A 27,503-nucleotide genomic window follows, 5' to 3' on the forward strand; every position below is an offset into this window, starting at 1 on the left:
GTCCTTTGTTTTCTTTAACCCTGTAAAGCAACTAGCTTCCTTTGGTGTTTTCACATCATGCTTTGCTAATTCATATCTTATAAGCTACTATCATCTAATTTCCATTTAGTATGCAAAGAGAAATCATCACCACTGTTGATTGGAATCCACTGTTCCCTATGTAGCATCACTTGCACTGCGAAAGTACAATGTGCCTCTTGTCAATTGGGTTCCATGGAACATTCCTTAAGCTGACAAAACCATACCATTAGTTTGACACAACTATGCCATGAAACCATTCTATTACTACAAAATGGTAAAGTAAAATACCATTCGATTTAACAAAGTTACTGTCATGCATAACCCTTTTAGTGCTTGCCTAAAGTGAGAAAAGTTAGAAAATTAAAATGTAAGGAATAGGTAAGCATGCAACATGGTGAAACAAACCTATTGTTAGATTTAACATAAATGTGTTATGAGACTCTGTCATAGTGTAACATGAAAAAAATGTAATAAAACTGTAGAGTTACTACTTATTGTGACTAAATTTTTTATTAATGAACGTGACAATGTTACTATCATTTGTGACTATTATTGTTTGCCCAGGGTGAGCAGTTTTTTTTTTCACCAAAACAAAAGGTGTACAATTGTTTTTTTAAATTAAACAAAAATAAGAAAAAGGTTAGCATGTGACACGGCATCATACCTTCGAATTTGACACAATCATTTTGTAACACTAACACAATCTAACTTGAAAAAATAGCTACCGCAAAACCACAAAGTTATTGCTTAATGTGATGTGAGGTTTCATTGGATACATAAAGTTATTGTAATGTGTTACCGTGATTTTGTTTGCCAAAAGTGGGCAATACTTAGATAGTCGTGGAGCAGCGCTTTGAGACTATTTAAGCATTTTTTTTTGCCAAAAGTGAAGAAATAAGTAAGTTAGCATTCCCTTTGGTAAAAGAAGAAATAAATAAGTTAATGCCCCTTGGTAAAACATAAAGTCAGATTTGACATAGCTAACTTTTATAGGGCCTTGTCATAGTCATACATGAAAATAAAATTAACAATGCTATAAATTTTTTTAGTTATTGCTCAATGCGACATAATTTACTATGGGTCCAGTTAATGTGTGTCCTAGTCATTTATTTTTGAAAAAATTGTATCGAGAATTGAAAAAACTGTCAAAATTTTTTCAATTTCTGATAAAACTTTTTTAAAAAATGGTATACTATTGTGTGCTTTTAGGGCACACGTTTGTAAAATCCATTTACTATTAAATATGGCAAAGTTACAATTATTTTTGACCTTGTTATTGTTTGCCCAAAGTGACCAAAAATCTTCAAATCAAAAGCAAAAGAAGAATCGGTTAGCATGTACATGACATAGAATTCTGTCAAGTTTTGAAGTATATATAATATGGGAAAATGTTGTTGAACACTAACTGTTTTACACACTAAAAAAAAAAACAAAAAAAAACTAAAACTGTGAATGACTAAAGTCGTGAATTCCATGTAATAAATACTACTCTTATAATATTATATAAAAACGACGTCATAGTCTATCAAAAATGCTAGAAAACCTTTAAATTTTTTTTGAGAGATAATTACAACATGTTGCTAACCCTGCAGCTCGAACCCTTTCCCTCCTAGACCCCCAAGCACTTTGTGTATAGAGAGGTGTCAATTCAGTTATAAGGCATTTGGCAAAAACCTTTAAATTATTGTTCAAAATAATGTGAGTACTAATTAATAGATGTCATAGAGTTTATTGTTAGTCTGTATATATAAAATAACGCATGTAACGACATACATTTAGATTTGACATAGTTGTTTGAACTTATCACAATCTAATTAATGTGTAAAAGAAAACTAATAATTTAATCTAAACTAATACTGTATATAGTTAGAAAAAAAAACCTAAGCTCTGTTATGTGATGTTTTAGAATTAGTTTTTTATTTTTTAGAAGGACTTTTAGTTTATTCTACACACATCGATATGTGCCCACAAATCATAAGTGGTAAGTTGTTATTGATTCTAATTTAATTCACAGTTGAAATTTTTTTTTTTCTTAGTAACAGCTAATAATAACCTATTACTTAAAATTTGTTGTGAAAATATTATGGACGTACGGTTTCTCGCATATAAGATTATTCAGACACTCTTTACAATGTAATTTGTCTGTGTCAATATTCCTGTCAAATCTATTGTGCCATTTTTTTTTTCTGAGAATAAAAACTTTTATTAACAGAAACAAGATACAAATTGAGCATCTTTCTTAATTACATTTAGAACAGAAGGAGGAGCTGAATTAGAATCAAAAAAGCTAAAAAATCTATTTGAAAGTGACCAACGGTGAGAATATGAGCAGCCTTGTTAGCCTTTCTAGGAACTCAATTAAAAGAAAAAGGAACTAAACTAGCTAAATACTTAGTTTCCTGCAAAATAATGAAAATATTACTAACTCTCCCTGGAACAGAATTGGTGGAGGAAGTCAAATCTTGGATGCAAACCTAATAGTCACTTTCAAAACTTACATTGATAAGTTTGTGATTCATGGCAGTAAAAATAGTCCATCTAAGTGCCTCAGCCTCAGCTTGGACGAGGATGTTGGTGTTCGCTTTGATGGAACAAGCAAACACCAAATTCCCTCTCCAATCTCTAACAATCATGGCAATAGTTAAGTCAAATTTTCCCATAGCTGCATCACAATTTATCTTTGTTCTCTCCCTTGTTGGATTATTCCAATGAGTGGCTGAAATTGCAGATGAAGGTGGTATGTGATGATTTTTGGGGAGAAAATGGGTATTTGCCCCTTTCGCCAAAACTTTTCAACAAAAGATCTCATATCTGAAACTAATTAGGGAATTGTCCCTGTTTTGAAACTCGATTTTCTAAAAATCAAGTTTCAATTTTAAACTCGATTTTTGGACAATTGAGTTATAGCAAACTGAAAAATTAAAAAAAAAATTTGGAACTCGAGTTTCTTGAAAAAATTCAAATGGAACTCGAGTACTTCACATGGTAATCGAGTTCATGGAACTTGAGTTCCAAATTATTATTTTTTTCTGAAGTCCACGTTCGCTATAACTCAATGTTCCAAAAATCGAGTTTTACATTTGGAACTCGATTTTCAGAAAATCGAGTTTCAAAATAAGGACATTTTCTTAATTAATTTCAGACATGAGGCATTTTGCTGAAAAATTTGTGAGAAATGAGTAAAAGCCTATTTGGCCTGATTCTTGGATATAATCATCCAGTGCTCATGGAATTTTCTTTGAAACGCTCTTTCCAGCTCTTCACCTGTTGGCTTAATTGATTCCTTCATGGACTGCTTTCTTCCTCAATGCTAGGTGGAAAGGGTTACAAAATGCGGAAAGAAATAAATGCATTTATTTGTGAGCATTACTTTATTACTTTTCCCACCAATTTTGATGACCATTCGGGTACTTACATTTTTTCTACGTTACTTGCGGCACTTGGATATAGGTCGAAATTAATGTCTTATCTTACTTTGTTTTTGTTTTGTTTTTTTTGTTTCTTTTCTTTTTATAGCTGATAATGTCTTATCTTACTTTATGTTAATAGATATTAAATGTGAATGCCTTTTCTTCTCCAAAAAAAAAAAAAAATGTAAATGCCTTTATTTTGTTCTTAAACTACTCATAATATTATATTTGTCGAAAAATACTCATAATTACATTCAATTTTTCCAAATTAGTACTTATTGTATTTCCTTTCCATTCTTACAATTATGCCACGTGCACGGTAGACTTTTTCTGAATGAGTTATTTCATTTTCGAACAAAGTTTAGTTACAAAATTAATTGTAACATAAGATTACAAATTTCCTCAATAACATAAATATTATTACATATATTTAAAAAAATTTATCTGTTGAATTGCATGTTCTTTATGCTCTTAATACACATGTCAAATTTTGTGTCAATAGGATATTATTTACTATATGATCTATAAGCTTATATTTTATGCATAATTTTAAATTACAAAAACTTACAATTCAAAAAATTTATTGATGACATAGATAGCAATCTTTAATTTTCTTAAAATTTTGCAAGTATAGATGATATAAGAAGAAAATATAATCCAATAGTAGATTTGTCAAAATTCACCTCTAATAAAAAGATATTGAGTAAGGTTATAGTCTAATGGTTACAACCAATTTTGTAGCTAAACTTTGTCTTTTATTTTTTTTCCTGAAATTATACTACAAAAATAAAATTAATATGTCATTTAAGATTTGTTGTAAAAGTATTGTAAAAATATTATTGACATAACATTTCTCTTTGTTAATTATTGAGAAATGTTATGTTCACAACATTGATAACATACTTTAATGAACCAATCTTGATTCATGGCATTTGTACTTTTGATCTCTCTCTCTCTCTCTCTCTCTCTCTCTCTCTCTCTCTCTCTCTCTCTCTCTCTCTCTCTCTCTCTCTCTCTCTCTCTCTCTCTCTCTCTCTCTCTCTCTCTCTCTCTCTCTCTCTCTCTCTCTCTCTCTGTAAATGACTATTATTCATAATTTTTAAAACTAAGTGTTTGATTGAGAAATGTTTGGTGGATTTTTTTTTGAGATGGTTTTAGTTTATGACATTCGCTCATAATGATTACTTTTTATTATTAAAATAATACGCCAATTGGTTTTTGGTATATTTGGAGATTGAACTTCAAATATATTATTCGACAATAAAATATTTTATTAGTTGAGTTAACTGAAACTCACAAACTTGGGGGATTTGGATTCTCTTTGGTAGGCATATTTTATGTCTTTCGTGTTTTAATTTTTGGATCACGTTGTTTGCTTCTACTTCACTACATACTCCTCTCTTTCTTTGTTATTTTGTAGGTAAAAAATCTACTTCAAACCATAACTTATATACGTTCTCACTCGAACAGATACACTACCTCTTTTCCTTTCTCTCTATCCAAGATCTTAGTTACAATCTGTTATGCAATCTTACTTTTAGAGCCAAACATGAATAATCTAAAAACCAAAAGGGCAATATACTGTTGCATACTGAAAAAAAATACCAAACACAGTTTTTGTATTCAGATCAGGGGTGAGTTACCAATGGAGGTAAGCCAAGCTAATTTTATGTATGACCTTGTTACAGTTTGCTGTTCAATATATATGGTGTAGTTACTGCTATTTTGGTCCTTTTTAGTTTTTACTTTTTTCCATCAACGTGTTTAAAAAAGAAAAACAAAAAGATATGCTTTAAATAAGGCAAAAAGGAAAAGTTGCATTAATGCAAGACTTAGTTTATTTACTTTAATAAATGATAGAGAGATTATGTAATTTTTTGTGTTTAAAGATTGACCGGTTAAATAAGTAATGGGTCTAGCAAACCCGAATGGACAGCTAGGGTTATGTGGGTGCAATATCTCGAAAAAGAAAATTGAGGGTATTGTAAAATAACTTCCTTATAAGAACAACCACATCAGTGGATGCGTAATTTTGTAAAATAAAAAAAGTAAGTGATTTTACACCTTTCGATAAAAAAAACACTCAGTAAAATTGTGCATATATGCACGGTAACTATAGATCTTCTGTATATTATTTTAATACTATTTCTCTCTTCCCTTGACTTTCTCTCTCTCTCTTCAACTCAATCACCACAACTCAACGCCGCGCCAGCCACACAACGCCAACCACACAGACCCACCACCCACATCACCACAACTCAACATCGCCAAAAACCACCACCGCAACCGAGCACCACCAACCATAATCAAACCAAACCCGAAGAAAAACTCATCCCAAACCCAAACTAAAATCAATTAAAACTAAATCCACCCCAACAAAAAACCCATATGAAAAATCCAATAGAAACCCACGTGAAAAACTCACCGGAAAACTCGTTGGATCTGCCCCGATCTGCCACTGATCTGCTACCGATCTACTCCTCCAGGTTGCACCGATCTGCTACTGCAAGGTTGTTGCTGATTTGCCACCACGAGGTTGCTGTCGATTGCCACAGATCTAGGTTTGAGATTTGAGTGAGGAAGAGAGTTTAGGGAGAACTAGAGATGTAGAGGCAGAGGACAATTGGGAGAGAGCCACGGTTGGGACTTGTGGGATGGAAAGAATATATGAATGAAGAGATATTTATTAATAAAATAAAAAAATATTATTTAAATAAGTTAAAGTATATAATAGACATTCTGATGTGTGTATTTTGTAAAAGTGGTCTTGTAAAATAGAAAAAGTAGGTTGTTAGTATAAAATAGTCGGAAAAATTGGGCCGAACTGATGCGGTTGCTCTAAATCCTCTTTCGTCTTATATTTCTTTGAATAAAAATTTTGTGACTAAAATCTGGTGCAATAGGCATGCAATAATATTTTGAAATTGAAACTTTTTACTTTTAATCTCAGTCATTAAACTTTTAACTTTATTTTTTATTTTTTACCTTTTCACTTTTTAACTTCTCTCTTACTGTGTTACACTTTTTTTTTTTTTGGGAGAAAATAATCTCTCTCTTACTCTGTTACACATTTTTTTTTTTTTTGGGAGAAAATAATCTCTGTTACACATTAAGAAGTAAATGCACTAGCTAATGCACAAGACAAATTGGTCTCACCTTGAGTGTTTCATTGTGTTTATATGCTCCACAAATTATACTATTTAATTTTTTTCCTAATTTAAACCTTTTTATATATATAATTGAAATCTTTGACTTTTTTTAGAGTGCTCACATTTTTAAACATCAGTATTGTTTAAATAAAAAAACAAAATTTTTGATTATATATTTCTAAAACCTGATAATCATAATAAAAAAAAGGCAAAAATGCACTTTTGGTCCCTACATTTTGGGTCAATTCCCATTTTGGTCCCAAAATTGATTTCGTTACAAATATCGTCCCTAAAAAAGAAAATTCGTTTTTAAAATAGTCCCTGCCGTCAACTCACTAACGGAAACTTCCTACGTGGCAGACGGAATGACTTGTTTGCTGACGTGGCGATTAAAATATTATTAAAAATAATTATTTGGCAATTTTAAAAATAACACGTTAGCATTTTAATATTTTAAACAATGCCACGTCAGACAATTTATATAAAAAAGAAATTAAATTTTAAAAAACCTTAAATCTAATTTAATTAAAAAAATTATAACTTATCATTATTAATTTTCAAACATTACAGCTTGTTCTTTGTGTTCTTCCCAATCAAACCCAGATACAAAGAACTCAAACCCAGATTACATGAACACAAACCCAGCAACCACTAACTCAAACCCAGATTACATGAACACAAACCCAGATCACAACAACAAACGAAAATCACAAATAGAGATCAAACACAACGAAACCCAGATCACAACTCAAACAAAACCCAGATCACATCCCAAACAAAAATCAAGATCCCAAACGAAAATCAAAACCCAAACAAAACCCAGATCACAACTCAAACAAAACCCAGATCACATCCCAAACAAAAATCAAGATCCCAAACGAAAATCAAAACCCAAACAAAACCCAGAACAAGAACAAACCTAGAACAAATGCAAACCCAGAAAAATCAAACCCATAAGCCCAAAAATATCATCAACAAACCCACGCCCACCGATTAGTCAACAAACCCACGCCCACAAAGTCACCAAACCAAACCCACTACCACCATCGTTGATCAAAAAGAGAGAGGAAGAGGGATTCGGGTTTAGAGAGAGAAAAGAAGTCGGAGATTGACAAAGAAAGAAGCAAAAGAATGATACAAACACAAACAAGCAAAAAACCCAGGCCGATCTCCTCTGCCTCTCGTACCGGACCTGGCACAGCTGCCTCACCGAAACCAGCGACTCGCTGATGTTCCAGTTCCTCCCGACCAATCTTCAATCCGCCACGATTGAGATCGTCCCTTACTTCGCCGGTAGCTTCGGGAACTCAAGCCGAATCAACTACGGCACCAGCCACGAGACCAACTTCGCGGCCTGGTTTGGGATTTTTTCAACCAACCCAATCTGAGAGCAAGTTGTCTCAGATCGAGAGAGATAGAGACTAAGAGAGACAAATGCCACACAAACACACAAACTAATTTGGGTTTTTTAGCACTATAAATCCGCATCTCTGGAGGATGTAGTTTGGGATATTTATTAATTTATTTTTGTTTTGATTTTACTTTTTTGGTTTATCTTAAAAGAAAGAAGAAAATGAAATAGATACAAACACAAACACAAAAACGCCAACATAGAGCGTGAATAGCGTTAATTTAGTGTTTGTTTCTAAAAATGTTCAAGAAAAATTGAAATAATTGCTCTAACATTTTTTTCTCAATCTTTAAAACTGTAAAGTTTTTTGTTTTTGCTTTTGTTTTTTTTTTTCAATTTAAATTGAAATTTTTTTTATCACACTAACGTAAATGCTACATAACTTTTTTTAATAATATGTTATTGCCACATCAGTGCCACGTCAGCACCACATCAGCAACCAGCTCAATCCGTCTGCCACGTAATAGGGTTCCGTTACTTAGATGACAGCAGGGACTAAAATAGAAACGATTTTTAAAAAATAGGGACGACAATAGGAACGAAATCAATTTAGGGACCAAAATGGGAATTGACCCAAAATGTAGGGACCAAAAGTGCATTTTTGCCTAAAAAAAAAACACACGCACACACAAAAAATCTGATACATAACAAATATAGACCCCTTCTCCTTCCTCCAAAACAAAGACCCACGGCCATATCCGCTCTCCAAACCACTTATCTCCGCCTTTGAGAGATCAACTCTTCTCACTTCTTAAAGTTTGGCTTATGTCAATTTTGATTCATAGCTATTTGGTTCATGAGTTTTTATCATCTAGGCATTGATTATTTTTTGGCCTCCTTTTAAGGGCATTTGATTTTCAAGACTGACTTGAAGAATTTGGATCTTTTCCTTTTTTGATGTTGGATGATTTTTCGGGTATGAAAATTTCCAATATGACCAAAAAAAAAAAAAAAAGACATGTGACAAGCTATTATTACTATATATCTTGAACAAAATATTTTCATTCCTTGTCCCTTATTTCTCTTTCAAATGGTGTTTGTTTTTCCCATCTTCCTTGACCCTTATCCGAATAACTTTATTTAGCTTCTAATCCATTTATAGATAAGATTTCAAGAACTCCATCATCGAACAGTTATCATAAGCACTTTGATTGTAATCTGTTATCCCTTAAAAACCCATTGACCTGCACAGGTAGGCTTCAATTAAAGATATTACAGCCTTAATTTGTCAAACACACAGTTCAATTATTATCTTAAATCTAAATGGATGTATATGTTCCAATTTAATCAATCTTTTAATAGTTATAAAGTTCTGTCCGAAAACTATCATGCCAAATCTATTTTTAAACCTACATGAAATCACATTCACTACCACTGGCATCCCTAACCATCTTATAAAAACTTCACATTCTCGCTCACCACCAACTACGTCTCACGAGTCTTACATTGTCCTTTGTCACAGAGAGAGAGAGAGAGAGAGAGAGAGTTTAGTTTGTCAGCATGGGTGAGAACATGTCAACTAAAGGGAAGCCAATTAGATGCAAAGGTAACTCTTTGGGAATTCGTTGAAAATTTTCTTTTGCATGATATGAATTGTGCTTCCTGAACTTTCTTGTAAGTGTGTGCAACTGATTTGTTAACGTTCAATATGTTTACTATATAGCTGCCGTTAGTCGCGCACCAAATGAGCCACTAGTGATGGAGGAGATCATGGTGGCACCGCCAATGCCTCGCGAGGTTCGGATTAAAGTCATATGCAGCTCCCTATGTCACACCGATATCGGTTTATGGGTTTTGAAGGTTGTTATTTCAAACCATATATATTCTTTAAACTTTTACTTTCATGACCTTAATAAATTCTTGAAAATTTGTTGACACTTAACGCTTTTTTCTTTTTCTTTTTTTGGTTTGAAGGATTTGCCTGGAATATATCCAAGAGTTTTAGGTCACGAAGCTATTGGGTTAGTTTTACATTAGTTCTATCATATGCAATATTTTGGGGTTTGTTGCAATGATTTCCAACCCAATTTCTTTTATGTGTTGTAGGGTAGTGGAAAGTGTTGGGGAGGGTGTTCATGAAGTAGCTGTAGGAGACACTGTCATCCCTACATTCGTCTCGGATTGTGGTGAATGTGACGGTTGCAGATCAAAGAAGGGCAACATTTGTTCAAAATTGCCTTTCAAAGTAACACCTTATATGCCTAGATATGATCAGGGCACCAGATTCACTAGCCTCAATGGAGAGACTATATATCACACTATGTGTGTGTCCAGTTTTTCGGAGTACACAGTGATAGACGTTGCCCATGTAACAAAAGTTGACCCCTCAATCTCCCCAAGTAGGGCATGCCTCCTCAGCTGTGGAATATCAACAGGTAATTAATTTCCTTTAATTACTATTTGGAACTCGAGCAAATTAAACAGCCATAGCTAGGGGAGAGGTACCTTATTTAAGATTGAGTTATTGTCAAATCTAACAGTTTAACAAATTCATGCATCATGCATGAGCCTATTAGGTCAAATAATCGAAAGCTAGCCATTTTACGAACGATATGGACAGGGTCTATGTTTCACGATTATGATTTATTTCTTACACTGAGATACACATAATGTCATTTAATATTTTAAATACCTGATATATACATTCAAATTTGAAATAATTAATTTGAACTATAAAATTATTCCATTTTATATAGAAACGATTTCCCCTCCTCCCATTTTTTCTTAGTTTTTGTTGATAAATGGATTCACACTATATTCTATATATATCTTTTTTAAATTACAGTAATAGTATTTAATCTAAATCATAAAATGGAGGATGTCATTATTTTCCAATTTTAATCGTTTGTGGATGACACTTATGCATTATTAGACTCCGAGAGCACATTGATGTGGTTTTATCTCATTGATAACTTGGGTTTTCAGGGGTTGGTGCTGCTTGGAAAATCGCAAATGTGGAAGAAGGATCAACTGTTGTTATATTTGGGATGGGGTCCATTGGATTAGCTGTATGAATTTGCAGACTTATTATAAGCATAGTTTTCCTCGCATTCATCTTTGATACTTTACAGAAACTCATATATAATTCGGTTTTCTAGGTTGCAGAAGGAGCTAGACTCGGTGGCGCTGCTAGAATTATTGGTGTGGATCTTAACTCAAAAAAATTTGAAATGGGTAAGAAAATTATCTCTGCAGACCACCTGTCTTTTTGGGCCATATGAAACTCAATGTCTTGATGATGAAATAAGATAACAGACGCCATCCCTTTCTAAAATAGAGAATTATCTCTGCGAACCACATATTACTTGTTTAATTTTTTGCTAAGTAATGCTACAATTATAAACTATTTTATAACATTTTTACAGGTCATTGCTCTAACCAATTCTCACTAATTCTCAAGTCTACCACTAACATAATTTTTTCACACCTATAACCATTTACTGCATCAGTAATTTAAAAAAAAAATGTATATTTAGCATTGTCATTTTTATTTTTGCCATTTTTAAGGAATACAAATTCTCCACATTATTTTTTGGTGTTCCGTTTTATGTTTTACCAATTACAACTTGCCACATATTTGTTTAACTTTTCTTATAAAATAGCCAAAGTTTAAAATGGAAAAAATAAAAACATGACAAATTGTAATTGGTGGACTATAAAGTGGAATACAAAATGTGGTACAGAGGATATGTATTCATTTTTTAGTATTTAGTGAGTGTTTTGTAAGAAAATATTAGAGTTAAAAATATTTTACAATATTTTTTACAAATTAACGAAAATGTGACAAGTTATAATTGGTGGAGTGTGGACCACTTTAAATGGAGGATAGATGATTTTATTTTTCTTTATATGTTGTGATCAATACAAAGGTTGGTTTTTTTTTTTAAAGTCAACTTATAGTCATCTATATATATATATATATATATATATATATATATATATATATATATATATATAAAATAGGTAAAATTAAGAGAAAATTCAATTAGATTTTAAATTGAAATTCAATTAGAGTCTAATTTTGCGCTACGTGTCTTATCTAATTTAAGTTTTTAAATTTTTGTGCCAAGTGAGTTAATTCAATGTAAAAATTGGATTTCAATTAGAGTTTGATTTTGGGACATGTGTCCCATTTAATTTAAGTTTTTTTTTTTGGTGCCAAATGAGTTAATTTAGTGTAAAAAACAAGAAGTTCTATATGAGTAAACCATAAAAAAACATAATTTTTGAATGATTTTATATTTATGAGCCTTTTTTTTTTGTATAACTAAAAACAATTCGAATTTATAAGTCATTTATATATATAAGTAAAGTTTAGAGAAAATCCAATTAGATTCTACAATTGAAATCCAATTTTGCATCATGTGTATTTATTTTTAGAGATGGTTTTATTTTTTAATTTTGGATTCAAATGTAGGACCATATCATAAATATTTATTTAAGTAAGTTATTGTGTACAAAAACTAAAGAGTCTACAATTAATGAGCATAAAAATATTTAAAAAATGGACAATTTATATTTTTTACCTAATAATGACTATCAATAATATATAAATTATATATGTAAAAATTATATTATGGATTTTAATGTGTATTTTTTAAGTATATCCATACATGTGCATGAGGTTACAAGCTAGTAACTCATAATAATAACTAAGTTGATTAAATATGGAAGTGTAGAGAATATTTTGTCATAATGAAACTATTTACTATATGAGTGAGCTTTGCATTGGGTCAATATGATGATTTTTTTGTTGTTAAATCAGGGAAAATTTTCGGAGTCACAGACTTTGTCAATGGCGGAGAATGTGGAGACAAATCTGTGAGCCAGGTCTTTTTCTTAACCTACGCACAATGATTGTTTAATGGGTCTGTTATTATTTAGTTGTATACTTCTATTTACTCGTAATATTGAGATCATGAACTCTTACTAATCTAGGAGTGAATACGCTTATTAGTGGCTTCAACTTGTGCCTCTAGTAAGCACAAGAATTGTCTCTGTTATGGTTAGCAAAAAAACAAAAAAAAAAGAATTGTCTCTGTTATGCATCAAGCAAGTTCTTTCACAGATTACTCCAGAGCTTGGTAGCAGCCCGTGATTGATTTTGCATCTTTTACAACAGAAAGAACCTTTTTGGTTGGGGGTAGGCAGTGTCAGTTCCAAGAGTCCAAGTCCAAGCCAGGGTGTTCACTGTTCACGTGAACAGCCTAATTCACCCTGATTTGCCCAAAAAACATTATACTTGCTAAAACTAAATAATGTACATTATTTTTTTAAAAATAACTGAAATGTTTTGTTTAAATACCATTTATTCAACAAACCTCTTAAAAATAACAATAGTAAAAATAGGCCAAACAAGAAGCGCTTATCATCTCATTCAATTTATTTCATAAAAAATCCATAATTTCATTTTTCCTTTAAAAGAAGTATTAAGAGAGATACTGTGACTGTAAGTTTTCCTTGGTAATGCTGGCAGCTATGCTCTCCTTGAATTTGCATTTGTAGCAACTCGGCTCTCTTTGATGGCTTGGCTCATAGTCCCACGTTGCTCTCTCTCTCTCTCTCTCTCTCTCTCTCTCTCTCTCTCTCAATTTTTCTCCTCTATTGTCATTTAGGCTCTCTTATTTTATTACCCCCATCTTAACATTCTCAATTATTATTTCATCTCTCATCAATCATATTTTGCATTTTCATTTTGTTAATAGAAGAAAATTGTAAAATTTTATATATTTGTGTACTTTTTTTTGTGATTGATATTAATGTCGATATATATAAGTTCTATTTTTATTAGAGTTTTTTATAATTTAAGTTTCTTAATAATTACTTTAGAAAGAATTTCGAGAACCCCAGTGGGGTTGGGACTAGCTATAGATGAGGTTACCAAGTTATCGCACGATAATTAATGGTGATAAGGAATAGAGATTTTGAAATTGTGAGACAGAAGTCTTTACTGCTGATGGGTGTAAATCAGTAAACGCTTAGCTCCCTTTTTTTTTTATTTTTAATCTGTTGCTGTTTCTGTCTCTCTCATTTTGCAGGTGATCAATGAGATGACTGGTGGGGGTGCAGACTATTGCTTTGAATGCATTGGATTACCATCGATGGTGCATGAAGCATATTCCTGTTGCAGAAATGTCTCTCTCTCTCTCTCTCTCTCTCTCTCTCACACACACACACACAAGCATGGCATACGATATATGATCTTTTACTGAATTTCTTTTCAATGCTACCCACTGCATTCTAGATATCTCATGTGGTCCGATTGCTTTATGACTTAATTGGCATAGACATAGTACGTGTATCAAATCTGAGCCCAGCATCACACCTCTCCGATCTATATTTATATGAACTGAGACAGCTGATCTACTTGTAAGAAAAAATAATTCATGCATTGATGATCAAGTGGGTTCAAGCTTGTGAACTTTTCACACTTCTGAGAGTCTAACGATTTATTGCGAAAAGGGTAGGGAAATTGGCTATTTCAATATGCTAGTCTAGAAATTTCCCAAATTAACATTAGCACAAGTCTGTGATTTCAATAAAATTTACATTATATGAAGAGAATATTCAAGAAAAATTATATGCAGTTATTTTGTTGATTGATGACAGCGTATAATTGTTTATTGTGCCACAAACCCCTTGTTTTATTATTCACTACAAAATACTCATAAATTGACATGACAGTAATTATGATTAATGACAGACTAATAATATAATATAAATAAATAGTAACATAGGGTATATTGCAAATTTTCTTACACAGGCTTTTCAAATTGATTATTCATCAATCATATTCATTGTTATATCTTATTGTATATATTTTGTAGTAATAATTAAAATATTTAGTTACTTTTTTTTTTTTTATCTTTAAAATTTGACATAAAATATCTAGTATTCTAAGCATCACTCTTAATACTAATGGCATTATGCCACCTCAACATGTGGAAAATTTTGTGTCTTTAAACGTATTTTTTCGATACATATAATTATTCTTGTTGCATGCACTAAATACAATCATTTTTGTTTTCTATTTACCTTCAGGGTTGGGGAAAAACTGTAATAATAGGAGTGGCCAAACCTGGATCAGAATTGGGCCTTAATTATCACGATATCCTTAATTGCGGGGGCAAAAGCATTATGGGATGCATCTTTGGAGGAGTTAAAGCTAAAACTGATATTCCCATCCTCCTCCAACGTTACTTGAACAAGGTGATTAATTTGATAGTTTGGAAATAATTTATCTAACTTTTTACTGAATTTTTTTTGCTGAAAGAGTGCTAAAGTATATTTGCACCTTGAAAAAGAGAAAAAAAAAAAAAAGATTTTAAAAAGCCGTACAATAAGGTTAAAAGCTAAAAATTGGGCTTATAAGATGATGTGAAATAGACAGTGACACTAGTCTATTTAAGCCTTAGCAAATTAAGCTTTGTTTTGATCATGCTAATTAGCTTGCAAAGTAACCATTCCTGGATTGCATTTTTGTGGTGGCTATTTTGCTTCTTGTACTTGTTGTTTACATGACAACCATCAAGTTTTGCTTTCGTTTCCATATTGTTCCCAACATTTTTTTTCTTAATAACTATCAGGAACTGCGATTGGATCAATTTGTCACGCATGAGATACAGTTCGAAGACATCAACAAAGCTTTCGATTTACTTCTTACGGGAGAGTCTCTCCGATGTGTGATTTGGATGGACAAATGAGAGCAACTTCACAAGCGACCTATTTCTCTTCGTGCATTTGGATGTGTTCATTTTGATCATGACTTGAGTTCTCTCAATAGCCTTTGTTGTGTTTTATTTGCGTACGTACCTATTCAATTTTTAAATTACCAAAATTAAATAAGTATCTATTTATTTGCCAAAGACCTGGTAAATAAATGGCATCACCCAATTCTTACTCGAAAGAGAATCTGTACTCACCATATATAAAATAATGTCTTATTATTTTATGTAAGGATAAAGATACACATGATGGGTTGTGTTTATTTTACATATTGTGTGCCTTCACACTGTCCAAAATAACTGATATCGTGCATTACTTAAAGTTACGATTTCAGTTATTTCGGACAATGTTTATGATACTGCAAACGAGCTAGATGCCCCAGTAAAGTACTCGTTCGGGGAGTCCTTTGTTTTCTTAGACGAACCAAAGTGCCTTAGCCTATATACCCCGGAGCCAGCCTCCTTTGGTATTTCCCACTCAATGGTTGCTATGCTATACAAGTTACTGTCATCTACTTTCCACTCAAAAAACAAAGAGAAATCATCATCATCATAAACTGGAGTCCAATGCTGCCCTTGAAGCATCTCTACCACTGCAAATGTGCCTTCTGTCAACAGGTCATATCTTGGGTTTGCACTCCAAAATGTGGCACTTGCTTTGTCTCCCTTTGTGAATGTGCCATTTTTGGGTACAATGATGTCTTGTTTCATGTCACCAAAGTTTTTTCCAGGAGGAGGTGAGTCTCCAAAAGGGTCAGGTAGGAGGCTGAGTTGTGCTTTAAAAAGATCTGGTGGTGAAGGACCTTTCATGATCTTTTCTCCTTTTGCCATTGCTTCTGCTAGTTTCTTGAATTCTTGGGTGTATGCTGATAATGTATGTGGACCATAGAGGGTCGAGGCAGCCTGTATATACCAAATAAAATTTTGCATATATCCCCAAAACTGATAAGGCCTAAGGATTACTTAAAATTCATATATTCCTAATGACATGGTAAACAACAGGGATAGATTTCTATTTAACCCCAACTTTTTTTTCTCCAAAGAATGGTAATCATAGCATTTGCATGTGAAGTTGTCACTGATTATGTACCTCGTATCGTTGTTGCTCGTATTCTTCAAAAGTTGCAATGTATTGCGAATAAGTATTGGTGAGGCTGGCTATTATAACTTCAGTGTTGTTATTGAATTCTCCATTTCCATTACTTATGAGTGTCTCCTTAACTGCCTCCCTTAGTCGTCGCCCCGCCATTGTTGTGAACTCTGCAATTCTCAATAGCTTAGAGATTGTCATTGGTGCTTGGTTTAGATTTTATCCTAACAAGTAATACAAATCATGCAAGATCTCAGTACTTCATATCTAGTACTTAGGTTTCCTCTAGGTTTCATTTTCATGTACTTTCATTTGTCATTTTCCTACTTTAGATGACAACACTCGCACAAGCACACACAAACAAGAAAAGTGATTTATTTTCTGCAGGATATAATTAGATGGAAAAACTAACCTCCTGGTACAGAAAGTATGATCAGCTTTCCCAACCTTAGCATTTGAATTGGAAGAATCGCTGGCTGCATTTATATTCACAAAACCTACCAGTAATTAGAAAATCTATTGTGTTATGTGTAAGCCAAACAACAACAACAACAATAATAATCTGATGCGTCCCTTCTTGAGTTTATAGCCTAGTGAAAGTCAAGCACTCAAGCTTAAGCACTACTAAACTTTCAATTAATGGTTCTCTCAATTTTTCTTTTTCTTTTTCTTTTAATACATAAATGGGAAATAGAGAGAATGACTTCTAACTCTTAAAAAAAGGTGATGCTATTATTTATATGTTTTTTGAATAAAAAGGTGTTGTTTCTTAAAATGGGAAGAGAGAGTAGGAGGAAAATTATTCAGCATCAGCACTACTAAAAAGTAATGGGAAGAGAGAGTCGGTTATTACTTTTCAAAGTCTTGGGATCAAATTGAAAATTTTGATAAATTTTAAGGACCAAATTAATGTGGTGCTTACCCAATAAATATTTGGAATTTTCTTTTAATTTCAAAAATTATTTGCGCTACTTTAATTTCATGCTGAATATTTTCCCTGGTCATGACATGAGGTTCATAAATATTGATGTATTTGTTTTAATAACATAAAATGTCAATTAATTTTTACTGTTAGTTTATGTACATGTTTTGTTTCTTAGATATAATTATACTTTTTAAATAACTTAGTTTCTTAGAAAAAATTATAATAAAGTTAATAATAACATGAATGAGAAAGAATAAATATGTAAAAAATTTAATGAGTCGCCGACTAGTTTGTCTTACCGCCTATGCATATGGCACAAACATTTCACCAGTGTCTAGTAAAACGGTTTTGGGCTTTTGGCATTGCACTTGATAATGGGTTGGATCCTTAAGCAAGTCTCTCAACTTTCTCCATAACTTGTTGATCTGCAAACAAAGGGACATCTCAGAGACTCAAACAACAATAATAATTATAGTCATATATAGGATTCGATCCAATAGGCCCGACGGCCGAAATAAACAAATTCTCTTATTAGAGTCTCACTGTGACCCTAAAGGCCTAAACATATGTTTCCCCCTAACGTCTTTTGGGCTGAACTTTCAGGCCACCAAAAGAGAGAAAAATGATTTTCTTGCCGGATAATTAAAAAAAAAAAAAATCATTACAAAGCAAATAATATGGATTGAAATTCTATCATATTTATATTTAAAATAAAATAAAAAATTCTAGAGTATAACAAATTTTACAAAAAATTTCACAACTACATAGGTGACAAGTTGTAAATAAGATATAATAAAATGATGTTAGTAGCGAGTTTAAATGAAAACCAATAAAAACCTGCCAACTCAATTTATATGAAAGTTTCGGTGTCTGTATTATGTAGCATTACTTTTTGGAGGAGATAGATTCTCAAAGAAACAACTATATTATCTTGTAAAACTTAGAAATATTTTACTATTAAATTTAAACACAGGGCTATAATGACCAATGAAGTACAAATAGTGTTTTCTTTTTCAAAAATAATTAAATTCAATATTACTATGTGTATAAATTTAATTAGAAAACCTATTGTATTGTACTGAAGTATTGTATCTAAATTTACCCTATATTATCTTTTGTATGGATTATTAGATTGATCTATGATCTATCCTAGTAAGAGTTGCCCCAACCCTACTCTACAGCCTGAATACAAAATAAGTCCCCATAACGCCCAGAAAAACTCCTTAGGCCCATCAGGCCAACCTGAAAGAAAGTTAACAAAATTGGAGCATCGAACGTTGTGAATGAGAGAGTAAAAAACTATCATAACCTTTGTATCACCTTGTTGGAAACCAAAGGCACCAGGTCCGTCTGTAGTTCCAGCAGCAAAACCTGGACCAAGTGCTGCAGGACAAGTTTTGACTACATTGTTCCCATCTAATTCAACTTCAATATCAGTAAAATTTAAATAAACATGGCGATAACCAATCTTCCCTGTCAATTCCTCTGTAGCAGAAACAAACAGCCTTTTGGTACTGCCTCTCCCCTATAATCTGTGTGCTTAGTATCTCATCTGGGTATCTGTTTCACAAAATCATAAACCCACTAATATGAGCTCGCATCAAGAAAGACATAAGCCCATTAAGGTTAAAGTGTCAAAACCCAGGCCCACGGCCCATACAGAGCTGATCATTGCCATGACAGTAGGAGTGATTGAAGTCACAGGGTTTTCCACTATCAATGCAAAATGCTCCTAGCACATTTGGGGTCACATCTCCAACATTTGATTGGCAAAATGCTCCTGCAAATAGTGACCCATTGTTTTTCCTCACCTTAAAACCTTGGCTGGTTGAGTTACCGCAGGGCTTTCCACCTGTGGCTTTGATTGCTCTCGCTTTCTCTACCAGTGTGCTAACGTCTAACCCCCCATAGGGAAGAAACAGTTACATGATGATGATTATTAAAAAATTATGATTTCATAGCAACCAAAAAGAGATCTTGTTCTTCTATAAGATAAGAGCAATGCTTTGGATAATAGAAAAATCTTTTCTTTTTTCATAATTTGTCGAGCTGGTATTCACACTTAATTAGTTCGGGAATGTTTTTATGCTTTCAAAATACGTCAACATTTTAACACAAAAATTGAATGTGAGAGAATCAAAACTCTTTTCTTAGACTAAATATTCTTTCATATTTTTTATATAAACTATTTCATATGCATATGCACAGTTGATACAAGAATGTCTACATCTTAAAAATATTAACATTTTAACAAATAAAAGTAGATGAGAGAGAATTGGCTAAATATTTTTTAAAATTCTTTTTATATCCACTATTTTACACACATATTCAAATTTGATGTGAAAATGTCTACTTTTAAAGATAGTCAAATGTCAACATTTTAATACATAAAAATGGATGTGAAAAAGAGAGGTGAAATAATAGATATGAGGGAATTAAAACCCTTTTTTAGGCTAAATATTTTTTCATAACTTTTTACATCCACTATTTTTCACACATGTACACACTTTATGCGGAAATGTTTACATTTTAATACATAAAAGTGGATGTGAGAAAAGTAAAACTCTTTTCTTAGGTTAAATATTCTTTTACTTTTTTACATTACTATTTTACACAAATATTCATATTTGATGCATAAATGTCTATATTTAAAAAATGCCTAGCATTTTAATACATAAAATTGATTGTAAAAAAGGAGATGTAAAATAATTAAGGTGAGAAAATAAAACCCATATACATCAATTATGTTAACGTACACTCATATGTGGGCTTGGCCCATTTAGATCACTTACTTGTACTGCACTCATATTTACTTGTACAGCACTCATATGCCTCCTATATAAAGGCACTCATGTATATTATTTTACTTGAGAAATACAATACTATTCAATTCAGTATTTCTAACATGGTATCAGAGCAGCCACCGCTCGACCTTTTCTTCGCAGCCTTGTCTTTATTGGTGCCAGAACTCCATTCTTCATATTTTCCGCTGTCACAACAACCGCCACGCTCTTCGCCGTTGAACCTTCGAGTCTTCCAGACATCGTCCTCGGTGTTCCGACCCGTAGCGGCAATTGTTGGGAGTTCGAACACTGCAAAGACCACTGCCTTTTCGGCACCGCCGTGAATATTGCTCCCAAAAATTTTCTGAAGGTACCACGAAGATCGTCTTGCTCCGATCTGCCTGCTCGTGAAAACCTTACAGTCATCGGAGCTTCCACGCACCCTCACGCGCCGCCCAAAGGTTCTGCCCTAAAGGTCACGCGCCCACGCGCCTCCACACGCCGATCTGAGCCGCCACGCGCTGCCACGCACCGTCACGCGCCGTCACGCACCAGGTCCGGCCTGCTGACGTCAGCCCTAGACACGTCATCCGCCACGTCATCCTGCCACGTTAGCCTGCCACGTCAGCTTGCCACGTCAGCCTGCCACGTCATCGTTGACGTCACCTTCCAGCGCGCTGCTGACGTCACCTTTGACCGTTGACCGTTGACTTTGACCGTTGACCGTTGACTTTTCTGGAGTTGACTTTTTCGGGCCAGGTTCTCCTTACTCAGTTTTTCGCGTAGATTTCATTTTTGCAGTCTGTTTTTGCATATTGTGTCTCTAAATGGATAAAAAAGATGTTTTTCTTCCTCGTCCCATCAATACTGTATTGGAGGGGACTAGGAATTACTTATCTTGGTCTCAAGCTATGCGCAGTTTCCTTAAGGGTCGCATGCTCTGGCATTATTGCACTGGTGCAATCACTATTCCTGTGAAGGGGGCAAGTGAAGAAGATGCTGCTTTTCTCAATCGCATGATTGAATGGGATAGTCACAATCACATGATCCTCACATGGATTCGAAATACTTCCATTCCCTCCATCTCCAATTTGCTGGGCAGCTTTGATGATGCGAAATCAGCATGGGATATGTTGGCCAAAAGATACTCTACCACTCACGGATCTATGAAATATCAGTTAGTGGTTGAATTGCATCAACTCAGGTAAGAACCGGGGCAGTCCATCAATGACTACTATGATCAGCTTCGCTTCATTTGGGACCAAATTGACCTTTCTGATCCAATTTGGGCATGCTCAAAAGATGCCCAACAATATGCTGCTATTAGAGATGAATTTCGTCTCTATGAGTTCCTGATGTCATTCCACAAGGACTATGAGCCCATTCGAGGTCAGTTTCTGAATCGTTGTCCTCCTCCCTCTCTTAATACTGCTATGAATGAGTTAGTCAGAGAAGAAGCTCGTCTTGCAACTCTTCGAGCCTAGGATAAGTTTAATGTTCTGGCCCTTACTCCTTCCATAGAGCAAACTCAGCACTCAGGTGATTCTTTCATTCCGGCTCCAAAGAATCGTCGCGAACGGACCAATAAAAAGTTCTCGCAACTATTGCAAGCGCCCCGGCCACACTATTGAGACTTGTTACCGTCGCAACAAATCTCACAGCTTGCTAACACATCGAGTCTACTCCGCCAATGCCTCCCATTTCGGTGAGTCCCGTCTTACTGATCCACTATCAACCTCTCACCTCCATCGACCTACGGGAGATCATAGCTCAGCGGTTCGTATGGTCGGTAATGCATCTCTTTCCACTCGCTCTCTCGCCTTTACCCGTAAGTCTCAAACTTGGCTTTTTGACTCTGCATGTTGCAATCACATGACACCTTACTCGTCCTTATTCTCCAAACTTAATCCGCTCCACATCCCCTCAATATTCACATACCGATGGTTCCACCATGCATGGGAATAGTCTTGGTTTTGTTTCAACCTCCAACCTCTGCGATTTCCCGGGGTCTACCATGTTCCCCGACCTATCCTATAATTTGTGTTCGTGGGACAATTAGTTGAACTAGGTTATCGCCTTATTTTTGACTATTCCGGTGTATTGTGCGGGATCCGAGGACGTGGGCAAGAGCTTGGGACCGGCCCTAGAGTCGGGCGTATGTTTCCAGTGGATAATCTTCATCTTCCACTCCGTTGCTCCGTGTCCGTTGGCTCGCTGCCGTGCGGTGTCTTACCTACCTTCTCTCTCACTTTGGCACTCGTCTTCGTCATGCACCATCTTCTCGGGTACAACAGTTAGCTTCTAAGTCTAGTTAGGTTCTGTGTCCAAAGACAATTTTGATTGTACTTCATGCCAGTTAAGAAAACAGCCAGCTTTACCTTTTAATAATAGTGATTCTATTTCTACTAGTATCTTTGAGTTAATTCATTCTGATGTTTGGGGACCTTCTCCTGTTGCTAGTATTGGTGGATCTCGATATTTTTTTGTTTTCATCGATGATTATTCTCGTTATAGTTGGATATTTCCTATGAAATCTCGTTCTGAAATTTTGCCAATATACAGTAACTTTGCAAAAATGGTTGAAACCCAATTCTCCAAAAGAATTAAAATATTTCGTTCTGATAATGCTCTTGAATACACTCAATATGCTTTTCAAGCTCTGTTACACTCCTATGGCACTGTACATCATCTAACTTGTCCAGGTACCTCTCAGCAAAATGGTCGAGCTGAACGTAAACTTCGTCATATTCTTGACACTGTTCGTACTCTTCTTCTTTCTGCCAAGGTTCCTCCTCCATTCTGGGGTGAAGCTGCTCTTCATGCTGTTCATACCATTAACCGCATTCCAAGCACTGTCATCGATAATCAAACTCCGTATGAGCGCCTCTTTGGGTCACCCCCTGACTATTATCACCTTCGCTCTTTTTGATCTGCTTGTTTCGTTCTTCTTCAGTCTCATGAGCACAACAAACTTGAGCTTCGATCTAGACTTTCTTCATTTCCTTGGTTATGGCGAAACACAAAAAGTGGTATCGCTGTTATGATCCTGTCTCTCATCGCCTTCGTGTTTCTCGTAATGTTGTCTTCTGGGAACACCGCTTGTTTGTTGAACTCTCTCATTTTCGTTCTTCCCTCACTACCTCATCTGTACTTGAAGTCTTTCCAGAGGAGTCTCATGTTCCTTCTCCAACTCCTATTGATCCTCTTTTAGACTTTTCTATACAAACACCCGATCCTTTTAATGTCTCTTCCGGCCGGAGTCGAAGATGAGCGCATTGATGACGAGCTATCCCAACTCGAGCCTAGGTCCCCCGCTTCAGCTCCGCCCGAAGATCCTCCACAAGACCTTCCACCTCCACAAGACATTCCACCTCGTCACTCAACCCGGTAAGATCCATTCCTACACATTTACTTGATTACCATTGTTACACCGCACTTGCTACACTCCACGAGCCTCAAACCTATCGTGAGGCCTCCATCGACCCTTTATGGCAGGTTGCAATGAAAGAGGAAATTGATGCATTAACCAAAAACCATACTTGGGACTTAGTTCCTCTCCCTCCCGGACGTCTGTGGTTGGTTGTAAGTGGATCTACAAGATTAAGACTCGCTCGGATGGGTCCATTGAGCGCTATAAGGCTCGCCTTGTTGCAAAAGGTTTTACACAGAGTATGGGATTGATTATGAAGAGACCTTTGCACCAGCTTGCCCGCATCTCATCCGTTCGTGCCCTCCCGGCGTCTTTGCCGCTAGAAAATGGGATCTTTTTCAGATGGATGTTAAAAATGCATTCCTTAATGGGGACTTGAGTGAAGAAGTTTACATGCAACCTCCTCCAGGTCTCTCCATTGACTCCAACAAGGTTTGTCGCCTTCACCGAGCATTGTATGGTCTTAAACAAGCTCCTCGAGCCTGGTTTGCAAAATTTAGCTCTACTATTTCTCGCTTGGGTTACACTGCCAGTCCTTATGATGCTGCCTTATTTCTTCGTCGTACTGATAAAGGCACCATTCTACTTCTCCTCTATGTAAAGGCACCATTCTACTTCTCCTCTATGTGGATGATATGATCATAACTGGTGATGACCTTAGTGGCATACAAGAACTCAAGGATTTTCTTAGTCAGCAGTTTGAGATGAAAGATCTTGGACATCCTAGCTATTTCTTGGGGCTTGAAATCACTCGTTCCTCAGATGGTCTTTATATTACTCAAGCCAAGTATGCTTCTGATCTTTTGTCTCGTGTCTTGGACTCACCGACGAAAAGCTGTGACACCCCGTTGAGCTTAATGCGCATCCGACTCCCTGGGAAACCATTGTCTAATCCTTCTCTTTACGACAATTAGTTGGCGAGCCTAGTTTATCTCACGCTACTCGTCCGGACATTTCTTATGCGTTCATCGTCAGCGTATTTGTCCGCTCCACGGTCGACTCACTATGCCGTTGTTCCGCGCATTCTTCGTTACCCGAAGGGCACTCTCTTCCATGGCCTTTTCTACTCGGCTCAATCTCCTCTTGTACTTCGTGCATTCTCTCGATGCCGACAAGTGCGAGATCCCACGATCGTAGGTCTACCACCGGCTATTGTTTTCTACTTGGCTCTTCCTTAATTTCTTGGCGAAGTAAGAAACAAACCTTTGTGGCCCGCTCCAAGATGCCGAAGGCGGAATATCGTGCTCTTTGCCGATACCACATCTGAGCTTCTTTGGTTACGATGGCTTCTTACAGACTTAGGTGTGTCTACATCCTCTGCCACACCTCTTTATTGTGATAATCAGAGTGCCATTCACATTGCTCATAATGATGTCTTCCATGAACGGACTAAACATATTGAGATTGATTGTCATTTTATCCGTTATCATCTTGTTCATGGTGCTCTCAAGCTCTTCTCTGTCTCCTCCAAAGATCAACTTGCAGATATCTTCACCAAGTCCCATCCTAAGGGACGCCTTCGTGATTTGGTTGACAACCTCAAGTTGGTCTCACATCCACCTTGAGTTTGAGGGGGGCTGTTAACGTACACTCATATGTGGGCTTGGCCCATTTAGATCACTTACTTGTACTGCACACTGTACTACTTGTACTGCACTCATATTTACTTGTACAACACTCATATGCCTCCTATATAAAGGCACTCATGTATATTATTTTACTTGAGAAATACAATACTATTCAATTCAGTATTTCTAACAAATTATATATAACATGTTACTTAATAAAATGGAAAGAAAAAAAAAGTAATAAAATATTTTTTTGTGTAACTACACTTTGATAAGGTAAAATGTGACAAGCTGACTACCTAAGACTTTGGTTTCGAGATGAACTTACTCGATCTGTTAGAGGAGTTGGTGACTCGTGTGGAGGATGATTTAGTGTTAGACTTAGAAGTGAACCAGTCCTCGAAGAATCTAGCAGCTGCACCCTTGTTGTCACCACTGATGAGCTTGTTGTCTCTGCTCATGGAAGTTCCATGCGTTGCGTACCAGCTAAAGGCTCCAATGCTCTTCTTGCTTGCACCATCAAAAAACTTCAACAGTGTCATTTGGGTATCAACGTTGTTTGGGTACCGAGTTCTCTCCTCTGCCGGGTTTAACAAATATGCACTTGGGCTCCTGTTTATTCCCGCATTTTCCACGTCTCCTACAAAATCACATATATTCTTTTTTGGTAAGTTGAAAAGTCTGATTACATAAGACGATTACACCATGCAAAGAAATGCTAACCTTTGTTGATGAACATGTCAAAGCTTCCTACACCTATCAAGTAATCCCCATTAGTGGCTCTAAGCACACCACAGATAATACTGATTACAATCACAAGTGATACACGATGTGGGTGTTGATGCATTTTTGCTTAATGCTTATCCTTATATTTGATCAAAATATTTGTTTAGCTCAAAGATATATAAGGCCGTTGGTTTGAACTTCAGGGAACTTTTTGACACTTTTGTTTCTTAGGATTTAGTAACTAGATTCTTTGCAAGTTTTGGACCGTAAGTGAAGAAAAAGAGGATCTTACATTGTTTTGTCTATATGTAAGGTTTGAGTTGGCACTAGATCATCGCCTCTTGGATTTCTCCGTATGTGAGATGGACAAAGGTGTGCTCTTGTCAATTATAATGGGAATTATGGGACTTTAACCGCCGATTAGATCCTACAAAGCAGTCACAAACAACCAAAGCCATTAAGGTTTCTACATGACCTCACGTTATATTTAGGCCAGTGTGTTTGAGACTTCAAGTATCTAAATCTTGTTATTTGGACTCAGAAATGAGAGATAGAATAGAGTAATTATTCCATACTCTAACAGAACAGTGATGAGATACTCATCGTCTCATAATAATAGAACTCGCTAATTAATCTATGATGTGATCCACGATGCATATGAGATAAGAAAATATTGCATCATTATACTATATAGGAGAACCTAATACTTTTATGAGTCGAGTATGAGCATAAATATTGTTTGACCTTTTGATTCAGCCACTTAAATACATGGATCAAGAACAAGAGCAAGAGATGAAGGAAGATGTTCAACTGTGAATCCACAAAGCTTACTTGTGTAACATAGGGTCTAAGTTAAACTAACAAATCTTTGGTATAAAACTATTGAATGCCTTTTTATTAGATTAGTAATTTAAACAAATATTAAGAGCATACTTAATACTTTATATAACACAATACTTCATGGTAGCATGGATTATAATTTTTTCCAAAAAAAAAAAATCATATTACTAGTGATTTGATAATTGCAATAATGGGGAAAGAGAGATTCAAATCTTGATCCTTATCATAAAAGAAAATAGACAATGCCACTGATCTACATAAGCTATGTAAACACACTTAATGGGGCAAGCAAATGTCCAATTCGAACTTGATCCATGCACCACTATGTAGAAGGCTTGGCCTGTACCTAGCTCTAAGTTTAGCCAAACACAACCCACACAACACGCGTAATATCATCACCACTCACAAGCAACCCCTCCACACTTA

General features: G+C 35.0%; 1 protein-coding gene and 1 pseudogene across 1 annotated transcript; one reads left to right on the forward strand and one right to left on the reverse strand.

The window, feature by feature from the left end:
* The first annotated feature begins 9,491 nt into the window (after nt 1-9,491).
* Nucleotides 9,492-15,773, forward strand: LOC142621752 (alcohol dehydrogenase-like 7). Its single transcript, XM_075795141.1, has 10 exons — nt 9,492-9,537; nt 9,655-9,791; nt 9,906-9,952; nt 10,038-10,366; nt 10,917-10,999; nt 11,090-11,165; nt 12,757-12,821; nt 14,030-14,125; nt 15,033-15,200; nt 15,578-15,773. The coding sequence occupies exons 1-10, from the start codon at nt 9,492-9,494 to the stop codon at nt 15,692-15,694; spliced, it is 1,164 nt and encodes a 387-aa protein (XP_075651256.1). The 3' UTR covers nt 15,695-15,773.
* A 293-nt stretch (nt 15,774-16,066) lies between these two features.
* Nucleotides 16,067-26,358, reverse strand: LOC142614907 (neutral ceramidase 2-like; annotated as a pseudogene).
* Nucleotides 26,359-27,503: the final 1,145 nt, after the last annotated feature.

The sequence above is a fragment of the Castanea sativa genome, chromosome 1 (genome assembly GCF_040712315.1).
Source record: "Castanea sativa cultivar Marrone di Chiusa Pesio chromosome 1, ASM4071231v1".
NCBI classification, from domain to species: domain Eukaryota; kingdom Viridiplantae; phylum Streptophyta; class Magnoliopsida; order Fagales; family Fagaceae; genus Castanea; species Castanea sativa.

Coding starts and splice junctions, on each gene's coding strand:
- LOC142621752 (XM_075795141.1), top strand. CDS start 9,492: ATGGGTGAGAACATGTCAACTAAAGGGAAGCCAATTAGATGCAAAG. Junction 10,367..10,916: donor CAGCTGTGGAATATCAACAG/GTAATTAATTTC, acceptor TTGGGTTTTCAG/GGGTTGGTGCTGCTTGGAAA. Junction 14,126..15,032: donor CATATTCCTGTTGCAGAAAT/GTCTCTCTCTCT, acceptor ATTTACCTTCAG/GGTTGGGGAAAAACTGTAAT.